Here is a 16063-nt window from a genome sequence, read left to right on the forward strand (position 1 = left end):
TACAGATGGCTACCAGAGAAGTTGGAGCTTATTCATTTCAGTGTAAAAGTCAAAGGAAAGATCATCTGATGCAAGTAGAGCTAAAAGGATTACATACATCTGGTATTTAAAAAAAGGAAAGGGGCTAAGTATTTAGAAATAGAACTTGTCTCAAGGAAAACTATGTATGAGATTATTATTGAGGAAATGTATGGCATGTCTTTCTGAAAGTCTTGAAACACTGGAACCAAGATAGGGCTTACAATATTCTTATGCAATTAGTAAAGATGAGTTTGATTTTCATGTGGACAAAACAAAGCTGACACCTGGGATAAATTGTGCACCAAATGAAGGCTCTGTTTTCCTTCCTACAATTTTCTAGGCAGTGCAGAGATACCTGATGTTTGTGATACCTGAGTAAATTCCAGTGCAGTCATGTTATGTGCAACAACCTTTTGATATTTGTCTTGATATAAATTGCATTTGAGTCTTCCTTTAAGAATTGACAGAAGATAGATTTGATAGATAGAATTGATAGATTCCTTTAGTTTTGATAGAAGCTTAATAGTAGATTAATTTAATAGAGTGTGTTGGGTTTTTTCCCTACACTGAACAAGTGTGTTTTTATTGTAGAGCTCCATATTCCAAACCTAGTGCTCAGAAGATACATAATTTAAAAAAAAAGACATTGTTAGTAATAATTTAAAGAACTCTGGTATAAATTGAGTAATAGAAAAGCATTTTCTCTTTTTTTTTTCTTACTCTTACTGTATTTTCGAGTTATAGTATGCAAGCATATAGGATATTTCTTGCAATTCTTGATGATGAATAACATTTTACTTCATTTTTCATATTAGTTTTTGAGTTAAAACTTTTATGTATACATTTATAATCTGATGAGTGCTTTGACTCCCAGTGTGTTTCTGTATAAACATTTGGGCTTTTTGTATATTCTTACTTGGTTTTTTTTTTTTTCTTTCTTCTAGAACTCTGAAAAAAGTAGAACAATTGGTAAAATAGGCAGAGGTAAGTAGAGTATAGGGCTGTTTCACAAATACTTTTTTTTTTCTTTTCTTGGTTCATGTAGTCTCATCAAACAGAAAACTCTAAATCTTTGACTGTACTTGCAGTTCTTGTAGTTTTCTGTGAATGTGTGCTCTTGCACTGTGAAAAGGATGAATTGCTTTTGTAGTGCACTATAGTTTAAAATAAAATTTTATGATACTTAGCTGTTCTTGTAACAGTTTAAGATGAAACTGAATTTTACCATTCTGCTAGGCTCTGACTGTATTTGTAATAACTAGGGTTTTTGTAAATTGCTTGTAACAAATTATGATTACTTTGTAATATCTAGAAGCAAGTATTTAGGAAGCATGTCAAACATTAATAGGTAAAATAGTGGTAAAACAACTTTTGGCTGCTGGACAGGTGATGAATAATGAAAATAAAAATTCTGCAAGGTTCTGCCTTCTCTGAAGACCAGTCTGGTGACCTTCTGGCAAAAAGTTAACAGACCTGACTTGCATTCTCTGCGCTGTAACTGTGGGCTTTTCACTCTGCTAAACCCTCAGGACTTGGCTCTGCTTGTTCTGAAAGGACCCAGCTTAATCATGTCTGTATTCTGGCATTGCCTAATGTAATATTTGACAGTGCTGGGAGGGTATGAGGGGCACAGGAGAAAGTGAAAGTTTTGTGGTGTCTTTCCTCTTACTGCTGTTAAAAAAATGTAGTGGATTAGATGGACTGCTGGTCTGATGCAATACATCTTCTTTTTTGCCTCTTCTTAATAAAGTTATTTTGGTTTCAGGTTTGTTTTTTGTTTTGGGGTTTTTTTTAAGGTCTTTTAAACCATTTCTATAGGTAAAATGTAAAGGCTTGAAACAGAATGTAGTTCTTGATGGTTCTTAGTTCCTCTGATATTTCATTCTTCTCTTTTGAGCTGCTATGTACAGATCAGTAGCACCTTTGGAAATTAATCTTTCAAAAGACTGTTTTTTCTCTTGCTTCATTGGGTGTTTCTCAGCTTGAGAAACAATTGAGATGTTCAATATTGTAACTGTTTTCTGCTGACATTTTCATACACTGAATATGTCTTTTATTAAGGACTTTAAACTGCCTGTAGCAAAGGAAACTATTTCCATTTGATTTAATCATCAGAGTAGATGTTATCTCACTCCTAGAAAGTATGCTGTTGTGGAATATCACAGGTGGTGTTAAATGTACCATAAGAGAAACCAAGTGTAGTTCAGATGCTTCCATATCTGTAAATATACTGCTACTAAACCTGCAGTTACTAAAAACCAGGTAGTGTTTGCTTTTTGTCTCTGTAGGTGTTTGTGGTGTTGTGCATGTAGATTTAGCCCTTTGACTCTCATTAGCATCAACAAAGTGTAGTTTCAGTTTTCACACTGATTTTAATTTTTGCACAGGAAATCTAGCAAAGATCTTGCTAGGTAGCAATTAGTTGCTATTCAGAAGTTTTTATTATGTATGGGATTTTTAAGCAGTTTGTTTGGTGGTTCAGAGCATGAGCACTGTTGATTCCTACACTGTGCAGAAAAAATGTGAAATGAATACTGATATCTAAACCAATGCTTTTTCCACCTCTGTAATATATCACCAGAAACCTCATACAATTAGACAATTGTCTTGATGAATAAGCTAATAAATTAAGGGAAAATAATATTGAGGGGAAAATAGAAAAACATCTAACTGCAGCTTTGAGCTGTCACAGGTCTAAATTAACAAATAACTTTTTAGAGCAACAAAGCCATGTAATCAATAGCAGTCTTCTCATAACCTTAGTGCAGGTATTTGTGGTTAATGCTCTTTCTGTTCACAATATTTTCCTTGTGATCCTTCTTCATGAGCTCAGTTTTACTCTTTTTCCTTGTGATTACTTCTTTCACTCTTTGGACTTTCCTTCTTTCCTTCTTTTTTTTTTTTTTTTGGTGTGAACTTTGTTCCTTCTCCACAAAAAAAAAAGAAAAAAAAAACACCAAAAAAACCCCAAAACCCAACCAAAAAAACCCAAAAAACAAACCAAAAAAACCCCACACCAACATTCTGTACAGATCTCTCTGGCATTAGTTTCTTTCCTTGTGGCGCTGTCTCAAGTTTTTATATTCTGAGTTTCCTGGTACACTTTCTACACAGTATCTGTCAAATTCAGCCTTTTATGGCCAAGCAATCCTCCTCATTGATTGATTAATTAATTGATTGATTAACTAAGTAGTTAATGGTCTTGAGTGGGTTAAACAGCATGGTTAAACAGCACAGATAACTCAGGATAGAACTCTTGGTAAGAGTTCTGGAAAAGGCATCTGTCCTCTCCCTTTTATCATCTCATCCCTTGTTGTTGTCTGCTGTGCTCTGCTTCTGAATTCTCTGCTTCTTCCTATTTTCTAAGATTTCCAAGTATTGAGGGATTATTCTATATCCTATTATCAAGAAAATTTGGCTACCTGCTACATCATCTACTTGTATTTTACAGTAGGCACTTGTATAATCCATAAATGTTTGCAAAGCTACTTCACTGTTTTCTTTTAAATTGCTCTCAGTCTTCTCTCCTGTTTAAAGTTGTAGTTGTGATGCCTTTAAACAGTGTGAAGACACCTGTGAGATATTGGTGCTGTCAAATTAGATAAGAGTATCAGCTCAGTGTTCTTGTGTGTGTCTCTCCACCTGATGTTTGTTTCTGGGTAGGCTTTTAAACTCTTGGTTTGGGAAGCAGCTTTTCTGTTTCATGTTCATGTGTTTCCTGCTGAGGGGAGATGCTGGTCTGTGATGAGCACATTTTTACTCTGGTGACAGGGAGTGCTGGTGTCTTGGAGAAAAAGCAACCTCATGAATGTGGCTGCTGTTAACTGCTGCACATCTTCCAGTCATGCCACACTCTTTTAAAATGAATCTGGAAAAGGGCTGGTTTGTATTTTCGTGTGTGTGTGTTAAATAATGCCTTCTTACTATTTCATGAAATATTTATATAATTAAAGGAATAGCTTACTGTGTAATAGATTCCTACATACAGCTGGGTTCTCACTAGCTTTGGAGCAAATCAGAAAATAACTTCTTTTATCTTTAAATCTTCTTATTTTCTTGTTTACAGAATTAAAGGGAATTGTATTTGTCATCCAGAGCCAAAGTAATTCTTTTCATTCCAAGAGAGCAGAAGATCTAAAAAGAGATATTTTGAAACAGGCTGTAGATCTTGGAAAGGTAAGTTGAGATAATATTAAGTGCACCTTGTTATATATCCTGTTGCTGCAATGTACTAAAAATATTGGGATTTGTAGTGCCTTCTTCCAAATCATCCTGTTTCTTTTCTAATTGCTTTCTGTGTGCTTATAAAAAAACTATTACATTGGTTATTTACTGATTGTACACTGTGATTTATCACTACTTTAATTTCAACTATCAACATTTTGTGTAACAGCTGTTATTGTTTGGATGGCATTTGATGAAAAAGTGATAAGAAAGACTTGGAAGAAGGCAGCTTTTCGGTATGACTGTAGTGTGTTTCCAGAGAAAAAAAAAGATGCATTCTTTATGACGTGTAAAACATAACAATTTGATTATTAGTTAGAATAATTTTAGCTGAGTATTTTAATAGAGCCAGTGAATGTGCTGTAGTGTAGATTTTGTCAGAATTCCATTGCACAGTTGTGACACGGTGGCAGTGGAATGGAAATGTGTGTGGACAGTAAATTCCTAAGGCAGGATTCCCCCCCGCCTTCCTGCAGCAGCAGTCCTCCACACCTCTCTTTTCCCCTCCCTAACTATTCCTTGTTCCTCTGCAGATTGAGCAGAGCCACTCCTCTGCAGACTCTCCCCTTCACCTGCTGGTGGGTCACACTGACCTGAGAGCTGCATGTTGTACTTTACAATCTAATGGGAAATTTGATTTGTAAAGGGTAAGCCTAGAGAGAAGAGGTTTTTAAGAAACTTACACTGAAAGTTCAGTGTGCATAAACAATTCTTTATTTTCTTTGTGTTTTATAAAATTAAGAAAAAAATTAAGAGTGGCATACATCCCCTCATATGAAATAGCTTGCTGTGAGGTTACTTGACCTGTTTTTCATTTCCATGTTCTTTGTTGTAAAGGAAAAAGAAATCTGATGTAAATTGTCTTATGTACATTAGTCTTGCAGTGCCTAAATCAGATTGCTGGATGTTTTAGGCTTCATTTATCCAAGCTTATCAAACCTGTTGTAATTAAATCCATTCTAAATGCAGTTTTTAATCCCTTAATGAAATCAGTCATGTGAACAGCCTTTGTTCTGCAGAGCTCTCTGCTCTTTCAGAGTCCTCTTCGGAATTGAGACGAGCGTTCAGATACAACGTGTGCAGAGAGGATTATGGTGTCAGTTGTTAAACCCAAGAATTTTAGTTGAGTTCTGTAATTGATGTTGCAGAATAGGAGTAATAAAAAGTTCAGTAAGTAGAAGTACAAATGGTTTCAGTGAGGCTGGAATATAAGCATGTTTTGTGGGAAAGAGGTGAAATAATTTTGTAATCAGAGTTGTACCTGAAACTGACCTGGCTTCTAAAAACCTTTATTGCCTATTTGAGAAGATGCCTTTATGGAAATGCTGAAATGGTGATGCTTTTCCAGTATTAACAGTTACCTCTTGAACAGCAGTCATGGTGTCTTAAGAGAAGTGGTGATGGAAATCCCACCAATAATCTCATATCTGAAATTTGGGAAAAGGGGAAAGCCATCAGTGTATAGGAAAAAAATAAATGGGCATAATCAGCAGGTTCTTGATACATCTTGATTGTTTTGGTCAACTCACAATGAGATACTCCCCAGTAATGCTGATTATGGGCATGGGGCAGATCATCTCTGCGACCCTGCGTATCAACATTTGAAGTTGGCATTTTTCACTGCAGAGAATACATATGAAATTATTAGTTTCAGGCAAAAAAGTTAAATCCTTGTGTTTTCAAAGACAACTGCTATATGAAAACAAGACTGAATCATCAGGTTCACTCCTCTGTTGTTACAGGCTCAGACAATAGCTGTTTAGTCCATAAAGTTTCATTAGCTATTTTCTGCTAGTTTGAAATGAGAAATGGAATCCAACTGCTAGATTTGTGTTACTTCATTAAACCAGCACATATGCCTCGCTTCAAAATGGATTAAGTAACTGACATTAATCTTAACAAGTGATTTGTCCATTTATTTTCTTTCATGGTGTACTTAAAACATTTTTTTAATGTGAAACCAGTCGGTAATCCTGGTCCCCAGTAGATGTCAGTATTTTGTTCTTGCTTAGAAGCATTTTCCATAGCAATTTATTGAATATTAACCAAAACTCTTCAGTTAGAATTTAGCAATGGCAAAAATTCATTACAGTTTCTACCAATCTTCTTAATTTTCTGATGTTATGGAACATTTAACCTCTGTAAATTAGACCTTCGTAAGAAGCCCCAGATAAGAATAAGGAAGCTGTTGGGAGTGTAATATTTGGGACTATGGCCTTTCTGTCTAAAAAAGTCATAATCAGGATTACTTTTTTGCTATTACTTTCAAAATCAGAAAAGAGGTAAAATAAAGTTTTTGAAAAATTACCAGTTTAGGTGCAGTCAGTGCTTTTTAATTGCCTGTGATTATGACACTGTTTAGAAGACAAAAGTCTGTATATTTCCCTATGAAAACTGGTCTAGTAGAGTGGGAGATTTTTTTTTTGCTTTAGGTCTTGAAGGGTTCTTGCATTGAACACCCTTGGCCAATTCAAAAAACTGTAATTTTTCCTGAAAAGTCTAAAGATCAAATGGGGTCCTATTAATAATGTTGTGGTTATGATTTAGTGGAAGAACTTATTTTTCAAGGCAACTGAGTTATTTTTAAATAACTGATGAAGATTTGTATGTTTAGATAAAATAGACAGAATTTGCTTGAGACTTTTCAAAATTAATGCCATGAATTCAATGCAATCCGTAATGTACCTCTTGCTTCCATTTTCAGTTCCTTGCTCAAATTCAGGGTTCTAGTATGAAAACCCTGCTTACTTCTCTCCCTCCTGTAATGGCTTCCCATTTCATGGAATCCTCTTTCCAGCTGAGACTGATCAGGCCATTCATTTTTTGATCCTGCAGTTTTAACAAGGTTTAACAGATTATATTTAGGTGAGGTGTTGGGCTACATTCTGACCTGCCCCCCCATCTCCATGTCTACAGTAGTTTGTCTTTCTTTATGGCAAGGTTTTCCACCATATCAAGATCAACACTATTTTTTTAAATTAAAACAGGCATGTTTTAATGTCAAAATTTCTCAGTATTACTAGATTGATTCCCTTTGGTTTTTTGTGTAAAATAATAGTGTGCCCTTTATTTCTTTCCTAGCAACAACTTTCTTTTTTTTTTTATTCTGCAAGGATTTATTCATTCTTGTGTTTGCAACATCATCCACAACTTTAATATTTGTATTTATTTTCCTAATCTGTTCATAAAACTACATTTTTATTATGTGGGGAGAGCTTGCAGTATAAAACCCTAATAAGAGTGTGCATTTAAGTGGTCAGTGTATGAAGTTCCTATTTCTACATTTTTATCCACGTTAGCACCTGTGTTGGTTTTATGTTGTGTTACTTATTTTGCTTGCATACATTGCCTAGTATCAGTATGCTCTTGGTCACTTTTCTTTGTTTTTCTTTGTAATGCTTTTAGATTTGCATTTTAAAGTGCAACTGCTCATTCTGGGGCTTCAATATTTGAGTGCTTCTGTTGTGAAATGCTTCTAAACTCTGTTCTGTGCAAAGGTGAGGTGCATTCAAAATAAAACCTTTTGAAAGTGGTCCAGGAAAAGTGTACAAAAGATACTGCTTAGTTTGGAAAATGTATTTTGGAGTTGTCTTAAATCTCTTCAAGGTCAGCTTGCAGGGCTTTACACATTTGAGTGACTTTTGTTTTATCTTTGCTTTCCTCCAGCTGTTTTCCTAGCTTTTTGTTTTAATTGTTTGATCTTTGACTTTCTAATATGCCCTTGCTTCTCATTCTGCAAAGGTACTGGCATCCTTTTGACAATTGCTAGGCTTTGTTATCAGCAGAATTGATGCCTTGCTCATTAGCTGTTGAAAGTGTAAAAGTTACCTCCACTTTGTGCTGGAAGGTGAACAGGATCGTTTTCCTCTAATGGATGCTCAGCAGATTTGAAGGAATTTGTAGCAGTCGGATAATTCTGCACTAATGAGATCTTTTAAATGTTTTAGTAGTGATGAGTGGGCTGCCCTCAGCCCTGCCTTGCAATCATATGCCATTTCTATATCACTGCTTTTACCAATCAAATATGTGGTAGCTTCCTTCATGTTTTTAATGCAGGACCTGCCACCTCACAGAGATGTCTTGACATTTCAGGGCGAAATATAAACAAGAAATTCAGAAGTTTTAGAGTGCTTTAGGCTAAGTGTCTCTCTCAGCCTCTTCAGCAGCAATCTCTGCATACTTAATAGGATTTGAACAAACCTGTTTTACTAAGGTATTGCTTTTCTTAGTAAAGAGTAAGAGATTGCTATAAAGAATAAGAGATTGCTTCGTCCTCCACTGGTTTTGGCAATATTAAAATTGCTCAGTCATCTTTGAATAGAATGCTCAAGTGTACGTGAGACTGGAATTACTAAACCATCAGATAAAAATCATTACCTAGTGCAGTTGTTTTGTTCTTGTATATTCGCCTGATCATCAGTACTGGTACTTGGAATACATTCACCAAATTTCTTGTCTCATGGAAGCTTTTTTCTGCTCTCCTGTTCCTTCTCTTCTTCCCTAGTTAAAATAGGTACATTGGATTTACTTGGCCCTAGCCTGTTGTGGGGAAGGGGCCTGCTCCCCCATGTATCACACTGATTTAGCTTGGGAGACAACTGTCTCAGTCTTGCTGTCAGTGAAAGATGCTTCAGGCTTTCCATGAATATAAATCTACTTATACTGCTAATTTTGCTGATATTTAAAGAAGCATCTGAACCCCATAAAGTGCTTCATTTAATTGCTTGAATCATAGAATCATTAAGGTTGAAAAAGTTCTACAAATCAAATCTTTGAATACCACCACACCCACTAAACCATATCAGGAAGTGCCACATCTGCTCAATTTTTGGAATACTTCTGGGGATGGTGGCTCCACCATGGCCCTGAGAAGCTTGTTCCAATGCTTAATCACTCTTTCAGTGAAGAAACCTGTCCCAATATCCAACCTGAAGTGTTTATGCACTAGTTGTGATTGACAAAAAAATTTGCTTTTAAGTAAAAAACTCACTTTACACGTGAATATTATCAACTACAATACTAAAATCCTATCTTAAACCCATTCTAAATAAAGACCATACTCAGACCAGGCAACATAATTACAGTGGTTCATCTTTAATATTGGCTTTCATGAATAATAGCTATGTACTGTATACCATATGTCTGTCATTTGCATGATTGCATTTATTTAGAATTCTTGTAAACTGTGAGCTGTGGAGAAAGTATTCCTTGCTGCTTTTTATTCACTCAAATGAAGAGCAAACAAATGGCACTTCACTGGAAATGTTGTCCTGCTAGGCCACTGTCTTATTATGCACATCTGTGGTAGCATTTATAATAAGCACTCAAAACTTTTCCAGATTTTTTTCCACACCTTTTTTTGTCTTGTTACAAAAAAAGGTCTGATTTGTTAATTTGCACACAGTACTTGCTGTGGTTTTTTGCACTCAGTATTTCCTTTGTGTTTTTTGCTCTTGATTTGTGAAAGCAGGGTAATGCTATGGCCTTTCACTGAACTCTCTGAAATGACACATAATATATTATGAAAACTCAGCTCTTTTTTAAAATGATAACTGGGCATCTGAGAGTAGAACAGAAGTAGAAATTCTCTCTAATGGAAAATAATACATTATTCTTTATTACTTTGGGCTTCCTGAGGAGCAAAGATTATTGGAAACCGTGCCTTATTAGAATCATGGGTTTTGTTGTTGTGGGAGTGTTTTACACCTCATTGTGGCCTTTCCTTACTTAAGGGGGGCTTATAAAGAAAGAGGGGAACAGACTTTTTAGAGGGCCTGTAATAATAAGGAAATGGTAAAGTTTTAAAACGAAAGGAGAGTAGACTGAGACTCAGCATAAGAAAGAAATTTTTTACAGTGATGTTGGTGAAAAACTGACACTTTGCCAGAGAGGTGGTTGATATCCCAATCCTGGAGACATTTAAGATCATTTTGTTGGGGTTCTGAACAACCTGATGTAGCTGAAGGTGTCCCTGCTCACTGGAGGGGCCTGGACTAGAGTTTTGAATGTTCCTTCCAACTCAAAACTGTTCTAGGATTCTATGAATGAAGCCTAAAGGAAGAAATAGAGCAAGAAATTAAAAGGATTGGACAACTTTGGAGAAGCTCCTAAACAACAGATGTGTTAAACAGAAGCAAAGTTCTTTTACAGTGGTAATGTATAATAGTACTTTAAATCATCCGTGAGTTGTATTTGAATGGGATTATTGAAATAGTATTTTGTCTTGGATTCTTGGAAATGAGGCTCTGATAAAATTGATATTTATGTCTTTAAAACATGAAAAATAATTTACATGTGTATTGTAATTTTCAATATTTAAAGATATTGTTAGAATATAGAGAAGATGAAGTGTTTGGTACAAGGGTTGAAGCTGGAAATTCCCAGTAAATTGTCTGACCTGCTGGGCTTAGAGGTAGGAGCTTTGCTATTACTTTCTTTTACTGTTGCTATTGGTATTACTTTCTTTTAGAAATCCTTCAGGATGTCTACAGAATTGGCATGTTTTTGAAAATAAAGCTGTAGGGAGACTTCAGTATGTATTCCACAGCTCTACTCTGTCAAAGTAGTCATAACAGATGACTGTAAGAGCTTGGCTTATTTAGCCTCCCAAGGGAAGGCTGAGAAGGTAGGCTAGCTATGAAATGCTGTTACATGCTTGAAGGGTATGTAGAGCTAGGAAGACATTTCTGAGTCTGGAGCTGTGCAGTTCAGCAGCAGTGCTCTGGGTTTAAGGTCCCCACTCCTGCCCCTCACCTCTGGGCTTCACGAGGCAGTTTAATGAGCTCACAAAGCACAGAGATAATAAATGCAAGACACCTACAGATATGAGCAAACTGGACTCATTAGGAGCAAATTCCTGTACACTACTTTATTTTTCTCTAGTGTATTACAAGATGGCTTTTTGCTCTGCTCAGGTGACTCAGTAATATAACAACGAGCACATTACCGTCGTGTTTTGCATTTCACCGCAGTTCTGGATCTGTTTCTATGCCTTACTTGCAAAATCATGTCACACAGGACATATAATTAATAGTGCTGAGCAAGATCTGGTGTGAGTTGTGTTCTAATAAAGCGTGTTCCCACAAAAGAATACACTTAGGGCAAGGTTTGGTTATGCTTAGGTGAAATTCAGTGAGCTGCTTTGTAGGAAAACAAAGCAAACAGTTCTGCTAGAGGAACAGAGAGGATGTGACCTAGCCTGGAAATACCATTTTAGCTGGGGTGGATCTCTGCCATCCTGGGTATACAGAAGCCCATTTTGGCCTCATAGTCTATGAAACCATAGCATTTCCTTTTGTTTTTACCCTGTATGGTTTTGTTCTCGATAAATTGCACATTTCTCATGTAGGATTTGGTAGATTGATGTGAAATTCCATGTAGTGCAGAAAGAATACATGTTTCAGGTTAACAATTTCCTTATTTAGCTCTTAACTCTTTTATTCTGAATTACCTTTTCTTTATTGGATAATGCTAGTCCTCCAAGTTTCCTCATGTTAATGAAGAGGACTTTCAATAGATTTAAAAACCAGAGCTCTCTAGATGATTTGGTGTGAAATTGATCGTGTCATTAGCATCTTTGTACTTCAATTTGCATTAAAAATACTAGATGATTTTAAGGTACAAATGAGGCTGTGTGAAACTGTGTTTTTAGAATTGGCTTGAAAATGTGGATCTAACCCCTTTATTCACACTTAGTTTTTCTTTGTGTAGCATTTGCCATTGTCATCTGTCACAGGTATTGTTGATCTCACTGTGCTGATAGAGTAGGTGGTACTTGGAGTAAAAATATCTCATACTGTATTTCAATTCCATTTCTTGGTTTTTCCCTTTAAAGTCAGCTCAGTTGTGTAAGTAGGGAGAGTAGTTTCTCAGTCTTCAAGAAGTGATTAAATTAGGTTATTTAGATTATAAAATACTTTACTTGTGTCATATGTAGAATGTTGGTAAGTGTGAAAACACGTGGTTTGTAACTGTGGAAATAATAGTTTCAAGCTAGAATAACCAGCGAATGCAGTACAGGCCATAGATGCATTTGTAGGAAAGTTTTATGAGATAGATACAGTGTGCAAGTTACATTTCATTACCTTGACTGCATGTGCCCTTCCACTCCTCAAAGCTGACACCAGATACATTTTGCTTTTCTGTTCTGTCCTTGTACTGAAGATGGAATAAATAAAATGAACAGGTCAGCCCAGTTCCACTAGGTTCAGAGTAAAAACGAGAAAGGAAAAGCAACAGAAATGCTCCTGTATTTTTGTAAGTGGCTGTTTTAGATCTCTAGAGTATGTTTTAAGCATCTCCTTTATTAAGTTAGAATTAATGCATGGTTCGAGGTGAGTGGAAGGAAAGGATCCTGCAGGACATGAATTTTCATGTTTTAGAGGAAGTTGGGTAGAGAAAGAGAGCAGGTTTATGAGAAGGTCAAAGAGAAAAGATACCTTGTAAGAGTATTGGATTAGCTCAAGAGAGCTTTTTCTTTATCATCACTCCTTTGCTCTGCACAAAGGAAATAGAGTAGAATGGTACAGCTACTTAGATTATGTCATTTACTTCATATCCTTTGCATGGGTAAATGCTGCTTTTATCTAAAATTAATCCAGTTTCAGCCTTCAGTGTGATAGAGACACTGAGTGTGTTATTATTAACTACAGTTTTCTTTGTCTATTGTACATGGAATACATGGTTTCCTGAAAATACTAGCAGGCTTTGTATGCATGTAAAAATAAATGTTTTTGTAAAGACAGAGGTCTTCCCTTTTATCTTCCAATCTGCAGCCCCTTAAGGAAGCATAATTTTGTAGTTTTACCATAAACTTATGCTAAAAATAATAAAAAAAATCGAAGTAAATAAAATCAATAAAGATAAAACTATACCCAAGTAAATTTTACCATTTTCACATTTTAGTGAAATACAAGGTGTTGAGAATACTATGACTAAGATTTGCCACTTCCACTAAAAGCTCTGAACTTTCGGTTTTTTAGTAAATTGAAAACAAGCAGAAACATATTTGTTAGGTTAGTTTGAACTGGAACCATAAATCAGAAATGCTGATTTTTGAGATGCAGGTGAATATCCTGTTACAAATTGGAGTTTTGGCATTGTTTCTTTTCAGTTTGGGTCATTCTAATAGCATAAATCCTTATTTTTGTATAAGGTCAATGCACTCCTGAGAGACACAGTTATTCCTTAGAGCAGTAGATGTTTTCTTTAGTATATGAAATTTGGAGGTTTGATGTTTTTCCAGATGCTTTACTTAACTGGCCTTAAAAAGGATTTAAAGTAAACTTGACATAGTCAGCAAATAGTGTAAACTTTATCTTAGAGCTTTTCTTAGAAAATAAATTACTTTTGTGTTTTAGTGTGAATTTTATGTTAATGGCATCATTCACAAATAGCATTCATCAATCAGAGATGTTTGGCACATGCAAGCTCTGAGTGGAAAAGGATTAGGGCTTGGAGAGACAGGTGCACCCCTATAACTCATGGTCCTCTCTGTGCTTGTGGGCACACAGACCTCCAAATACAGACACACAAAGCCTCCTGCACAGGACTTAGAAATGTGCCACTGTCATATTTTCTGGAAAAATCCCTTTGCCCAGGATTCTTTTCCTGGGAAGCTGAGAAGCCTCAGGGAGAAAGGGAAACAATATTATCTCATTTGCTTCTCCTGTGTTTTGCTGCTTTGGAATGCGATTGGAGATTGTTTATCCAACAGGTGAATTGTTTCATTGGTTTCATGTGAATTGTTTTGACTTAATGACCAATCAGGGTCAAGCTGTATGGAGGCTCTGGAAAGAGTCACAAGTTTTTCTTTAGTATCTTTCTAGCCTTCTGTCTGTATCCTTTTAGTATTCTTTAGTATAGTTTAGTTTAGTGTTCTTCAATATATTCTAGTATCATAAAATAATAAATTAGCCTTCTAAGAACATGGAGTCAGATTCATATTTCCTTCCTGCCACAGGGCACCCTGCTAATACAAGAGAAATGGAATTTAAGGAGAAGACAGGACAGACTGCAGTGATCAGAGCAGGCCATGGCAAAACAAGTGTCCTGCCCAGCAAATTGTTACAAGTGACCACCTCCCTTTTTTCCCTGTACTTACCAATGATTTTTTTCCTCCTTGGCCTGGTTTCAGCTAGGATAGGGGAAGAGAGGGGTTGACTGAGCAGCTATGTGGTGCTTAATTTCCAGCTGGACTTAAACCACTCCTCAAACACCATGATCCCTCTTCTGCTGACCTTGTACTCTTTCCTAAACATCTCATGTGAAGTTTTGTGCTGACCCAAAGTGCTGTTCCCCTGAATGCTGTGGTGAGTCCCATGCTCCTGTGGGCAGTGACCCCCTGTAAGGCAGCCAGGTGAGCAGGGAGCCTCTCCTTTCTCTTTAGCTGGTGTCACACCTGGACAGATTGATGCTGTGTTGGGGGTTGGACTCGCTGATGGAGTAGGGTACTGCCTGTGTATTGAGGGATGTATCTGCATCCAGCTTTCCACACGTATTACAAATTGTGCACTTTGGTTTATCAGAAGGCTGTGTTTAAATGGTATTTTCTTGGAAACTACCCCAGAATTCTAGCTTATCTGCTAGACACTGGGATCTGCCACATCAAAGAGGTTTCGAGTAACAAAAGAGCAAAGGAATTTTTGAGTATTTTCCTTTGTAGGAAAGCTTCTTTGATCTTTCAGGAAGAAAAAAATGGTAACTCCTCATTTTGATTTTTCTGTAAATCCATCAGTTTTTGTCATGATTTTAGTGTGACAAGTCAAAGCTCAGCTCAAAGTAAAGAGTGTTGGAACTCTCCCTTAAGCTGTGTGCAATGTGATTGTCCAATGGAAGCCTTTGTCGAACACCCTTCATTATTTATAAGTATTTCTTCACAGGATTGTATGGTGTGGCAAGGAGATTACTATGATCTATTGATTGCATGGGTTTTACTGCAAAGCATGGAACTCCCAAGTCTGTTAGCTTTATAGCTAAAAGACAATTAAGAAATTACAGGTTGGAAGAAGCACTAACCCTAACTTGCAGTTCACCTTGTTTCATACCATCCTAAGTCATCTATTTTTCAGGGCTGCTTGCCAGTCAAAACCTAGTAACTAACTGGAAAACTAATTAGTTGTTCCAGAATAATTTTTTAAAGATTGATTGATGTTTAGGAAGAAAGTACATATAATTCAAGTTTAATGGGAATATTTTTATTTTTCTTAAAGGAATTGCCTACAGTTCTGCTTATTCATCAGATCGACAGGCATGAAGGTGCATGGACAATATTGCCATTAATGACAGAGTAAGTGTAATGCATGCCAGTCATTTTCAGAAGTTTTTGTAACCAAGAATATATGTATTAGTTACTCAGACCTTTTTTGCTTTTTTCAAAAAGCAAAAATTTTTAATGAGAGTTGCAACTTTATATTTTAACTTTCTTGCTGTACTTCTTTTTTTTTGTGTTATAAAGCAATTTTCTGATGAACTTAATTAAATCAGAGAAGCCTATTTAAAATAAAAGAACAGTAATAATAGAATTTAACTGAGCAACAACCTTCTTCAAATCACAGTGCATTTGAAAATTATTAGGGAAGTAAACTAGTCTAAAAAAATGGCATTTTTAAATGTGTATTTTTCTATTTGGTCCCCACTTCTCACAGTGTAAGGTGTGAGGTATTACAGAAATTTTGATCTCTCAGATTACTGAATGAAGTGGAATAAATTGAAAAAAAAATAGTTCATAATACTTGTTTGGGGTTTTTATTGCTTATAGAGTAGTATGTCTCTGTAGTGAAAAGTTTTGGGTTTCAGCATCTTTTTAGATGCTTATATG

The 16063-nt window shown here is 36.0% G+C and overlaps 1 protein-coding gene across 2 annotated transcripts in view; it reads left to right on the forward strand.

Moving 5' to 3' along the window:
* B3GLCT (beta 3-glucosyltransferase) overlaps nt 1-16063 on the forward strand; it is a 47122-nt gene that overhangs the window by 9497 nt on the left and 21562 nt on the right. For both annotated transcript variants that reach the window (XM_059838827.1, XM_059838826.1), the window contains exons 3-5: nt 966-1005; nt 4088-4197; nt 15456-15532. In XM_059838827.1, coding sequence (XP_059694810.1) covers nt 966-1005; nt 4088-4197; nt 15456-15532 — 227 coding nt within the window. The remainder of the gene's footprint in view (nt 1-965; nt 1006-4087; nt 4198-15455; nt 15533-16063) is intronic.

Source organism: Haemorhous mexicanus, chromosome 2, assembly GCF_027477595.1.
Source record: "Haemorhous mexicanus isolate bHaeMex1 chromosome 2, bHaeMex1.pri, whole genome shotgun sequence".
NCBI lineage: Eukaryota > Metazoa > Chordata > Aves > Passeriformes > Fringillidae > Haemorhous > Haemorhous mexicanus.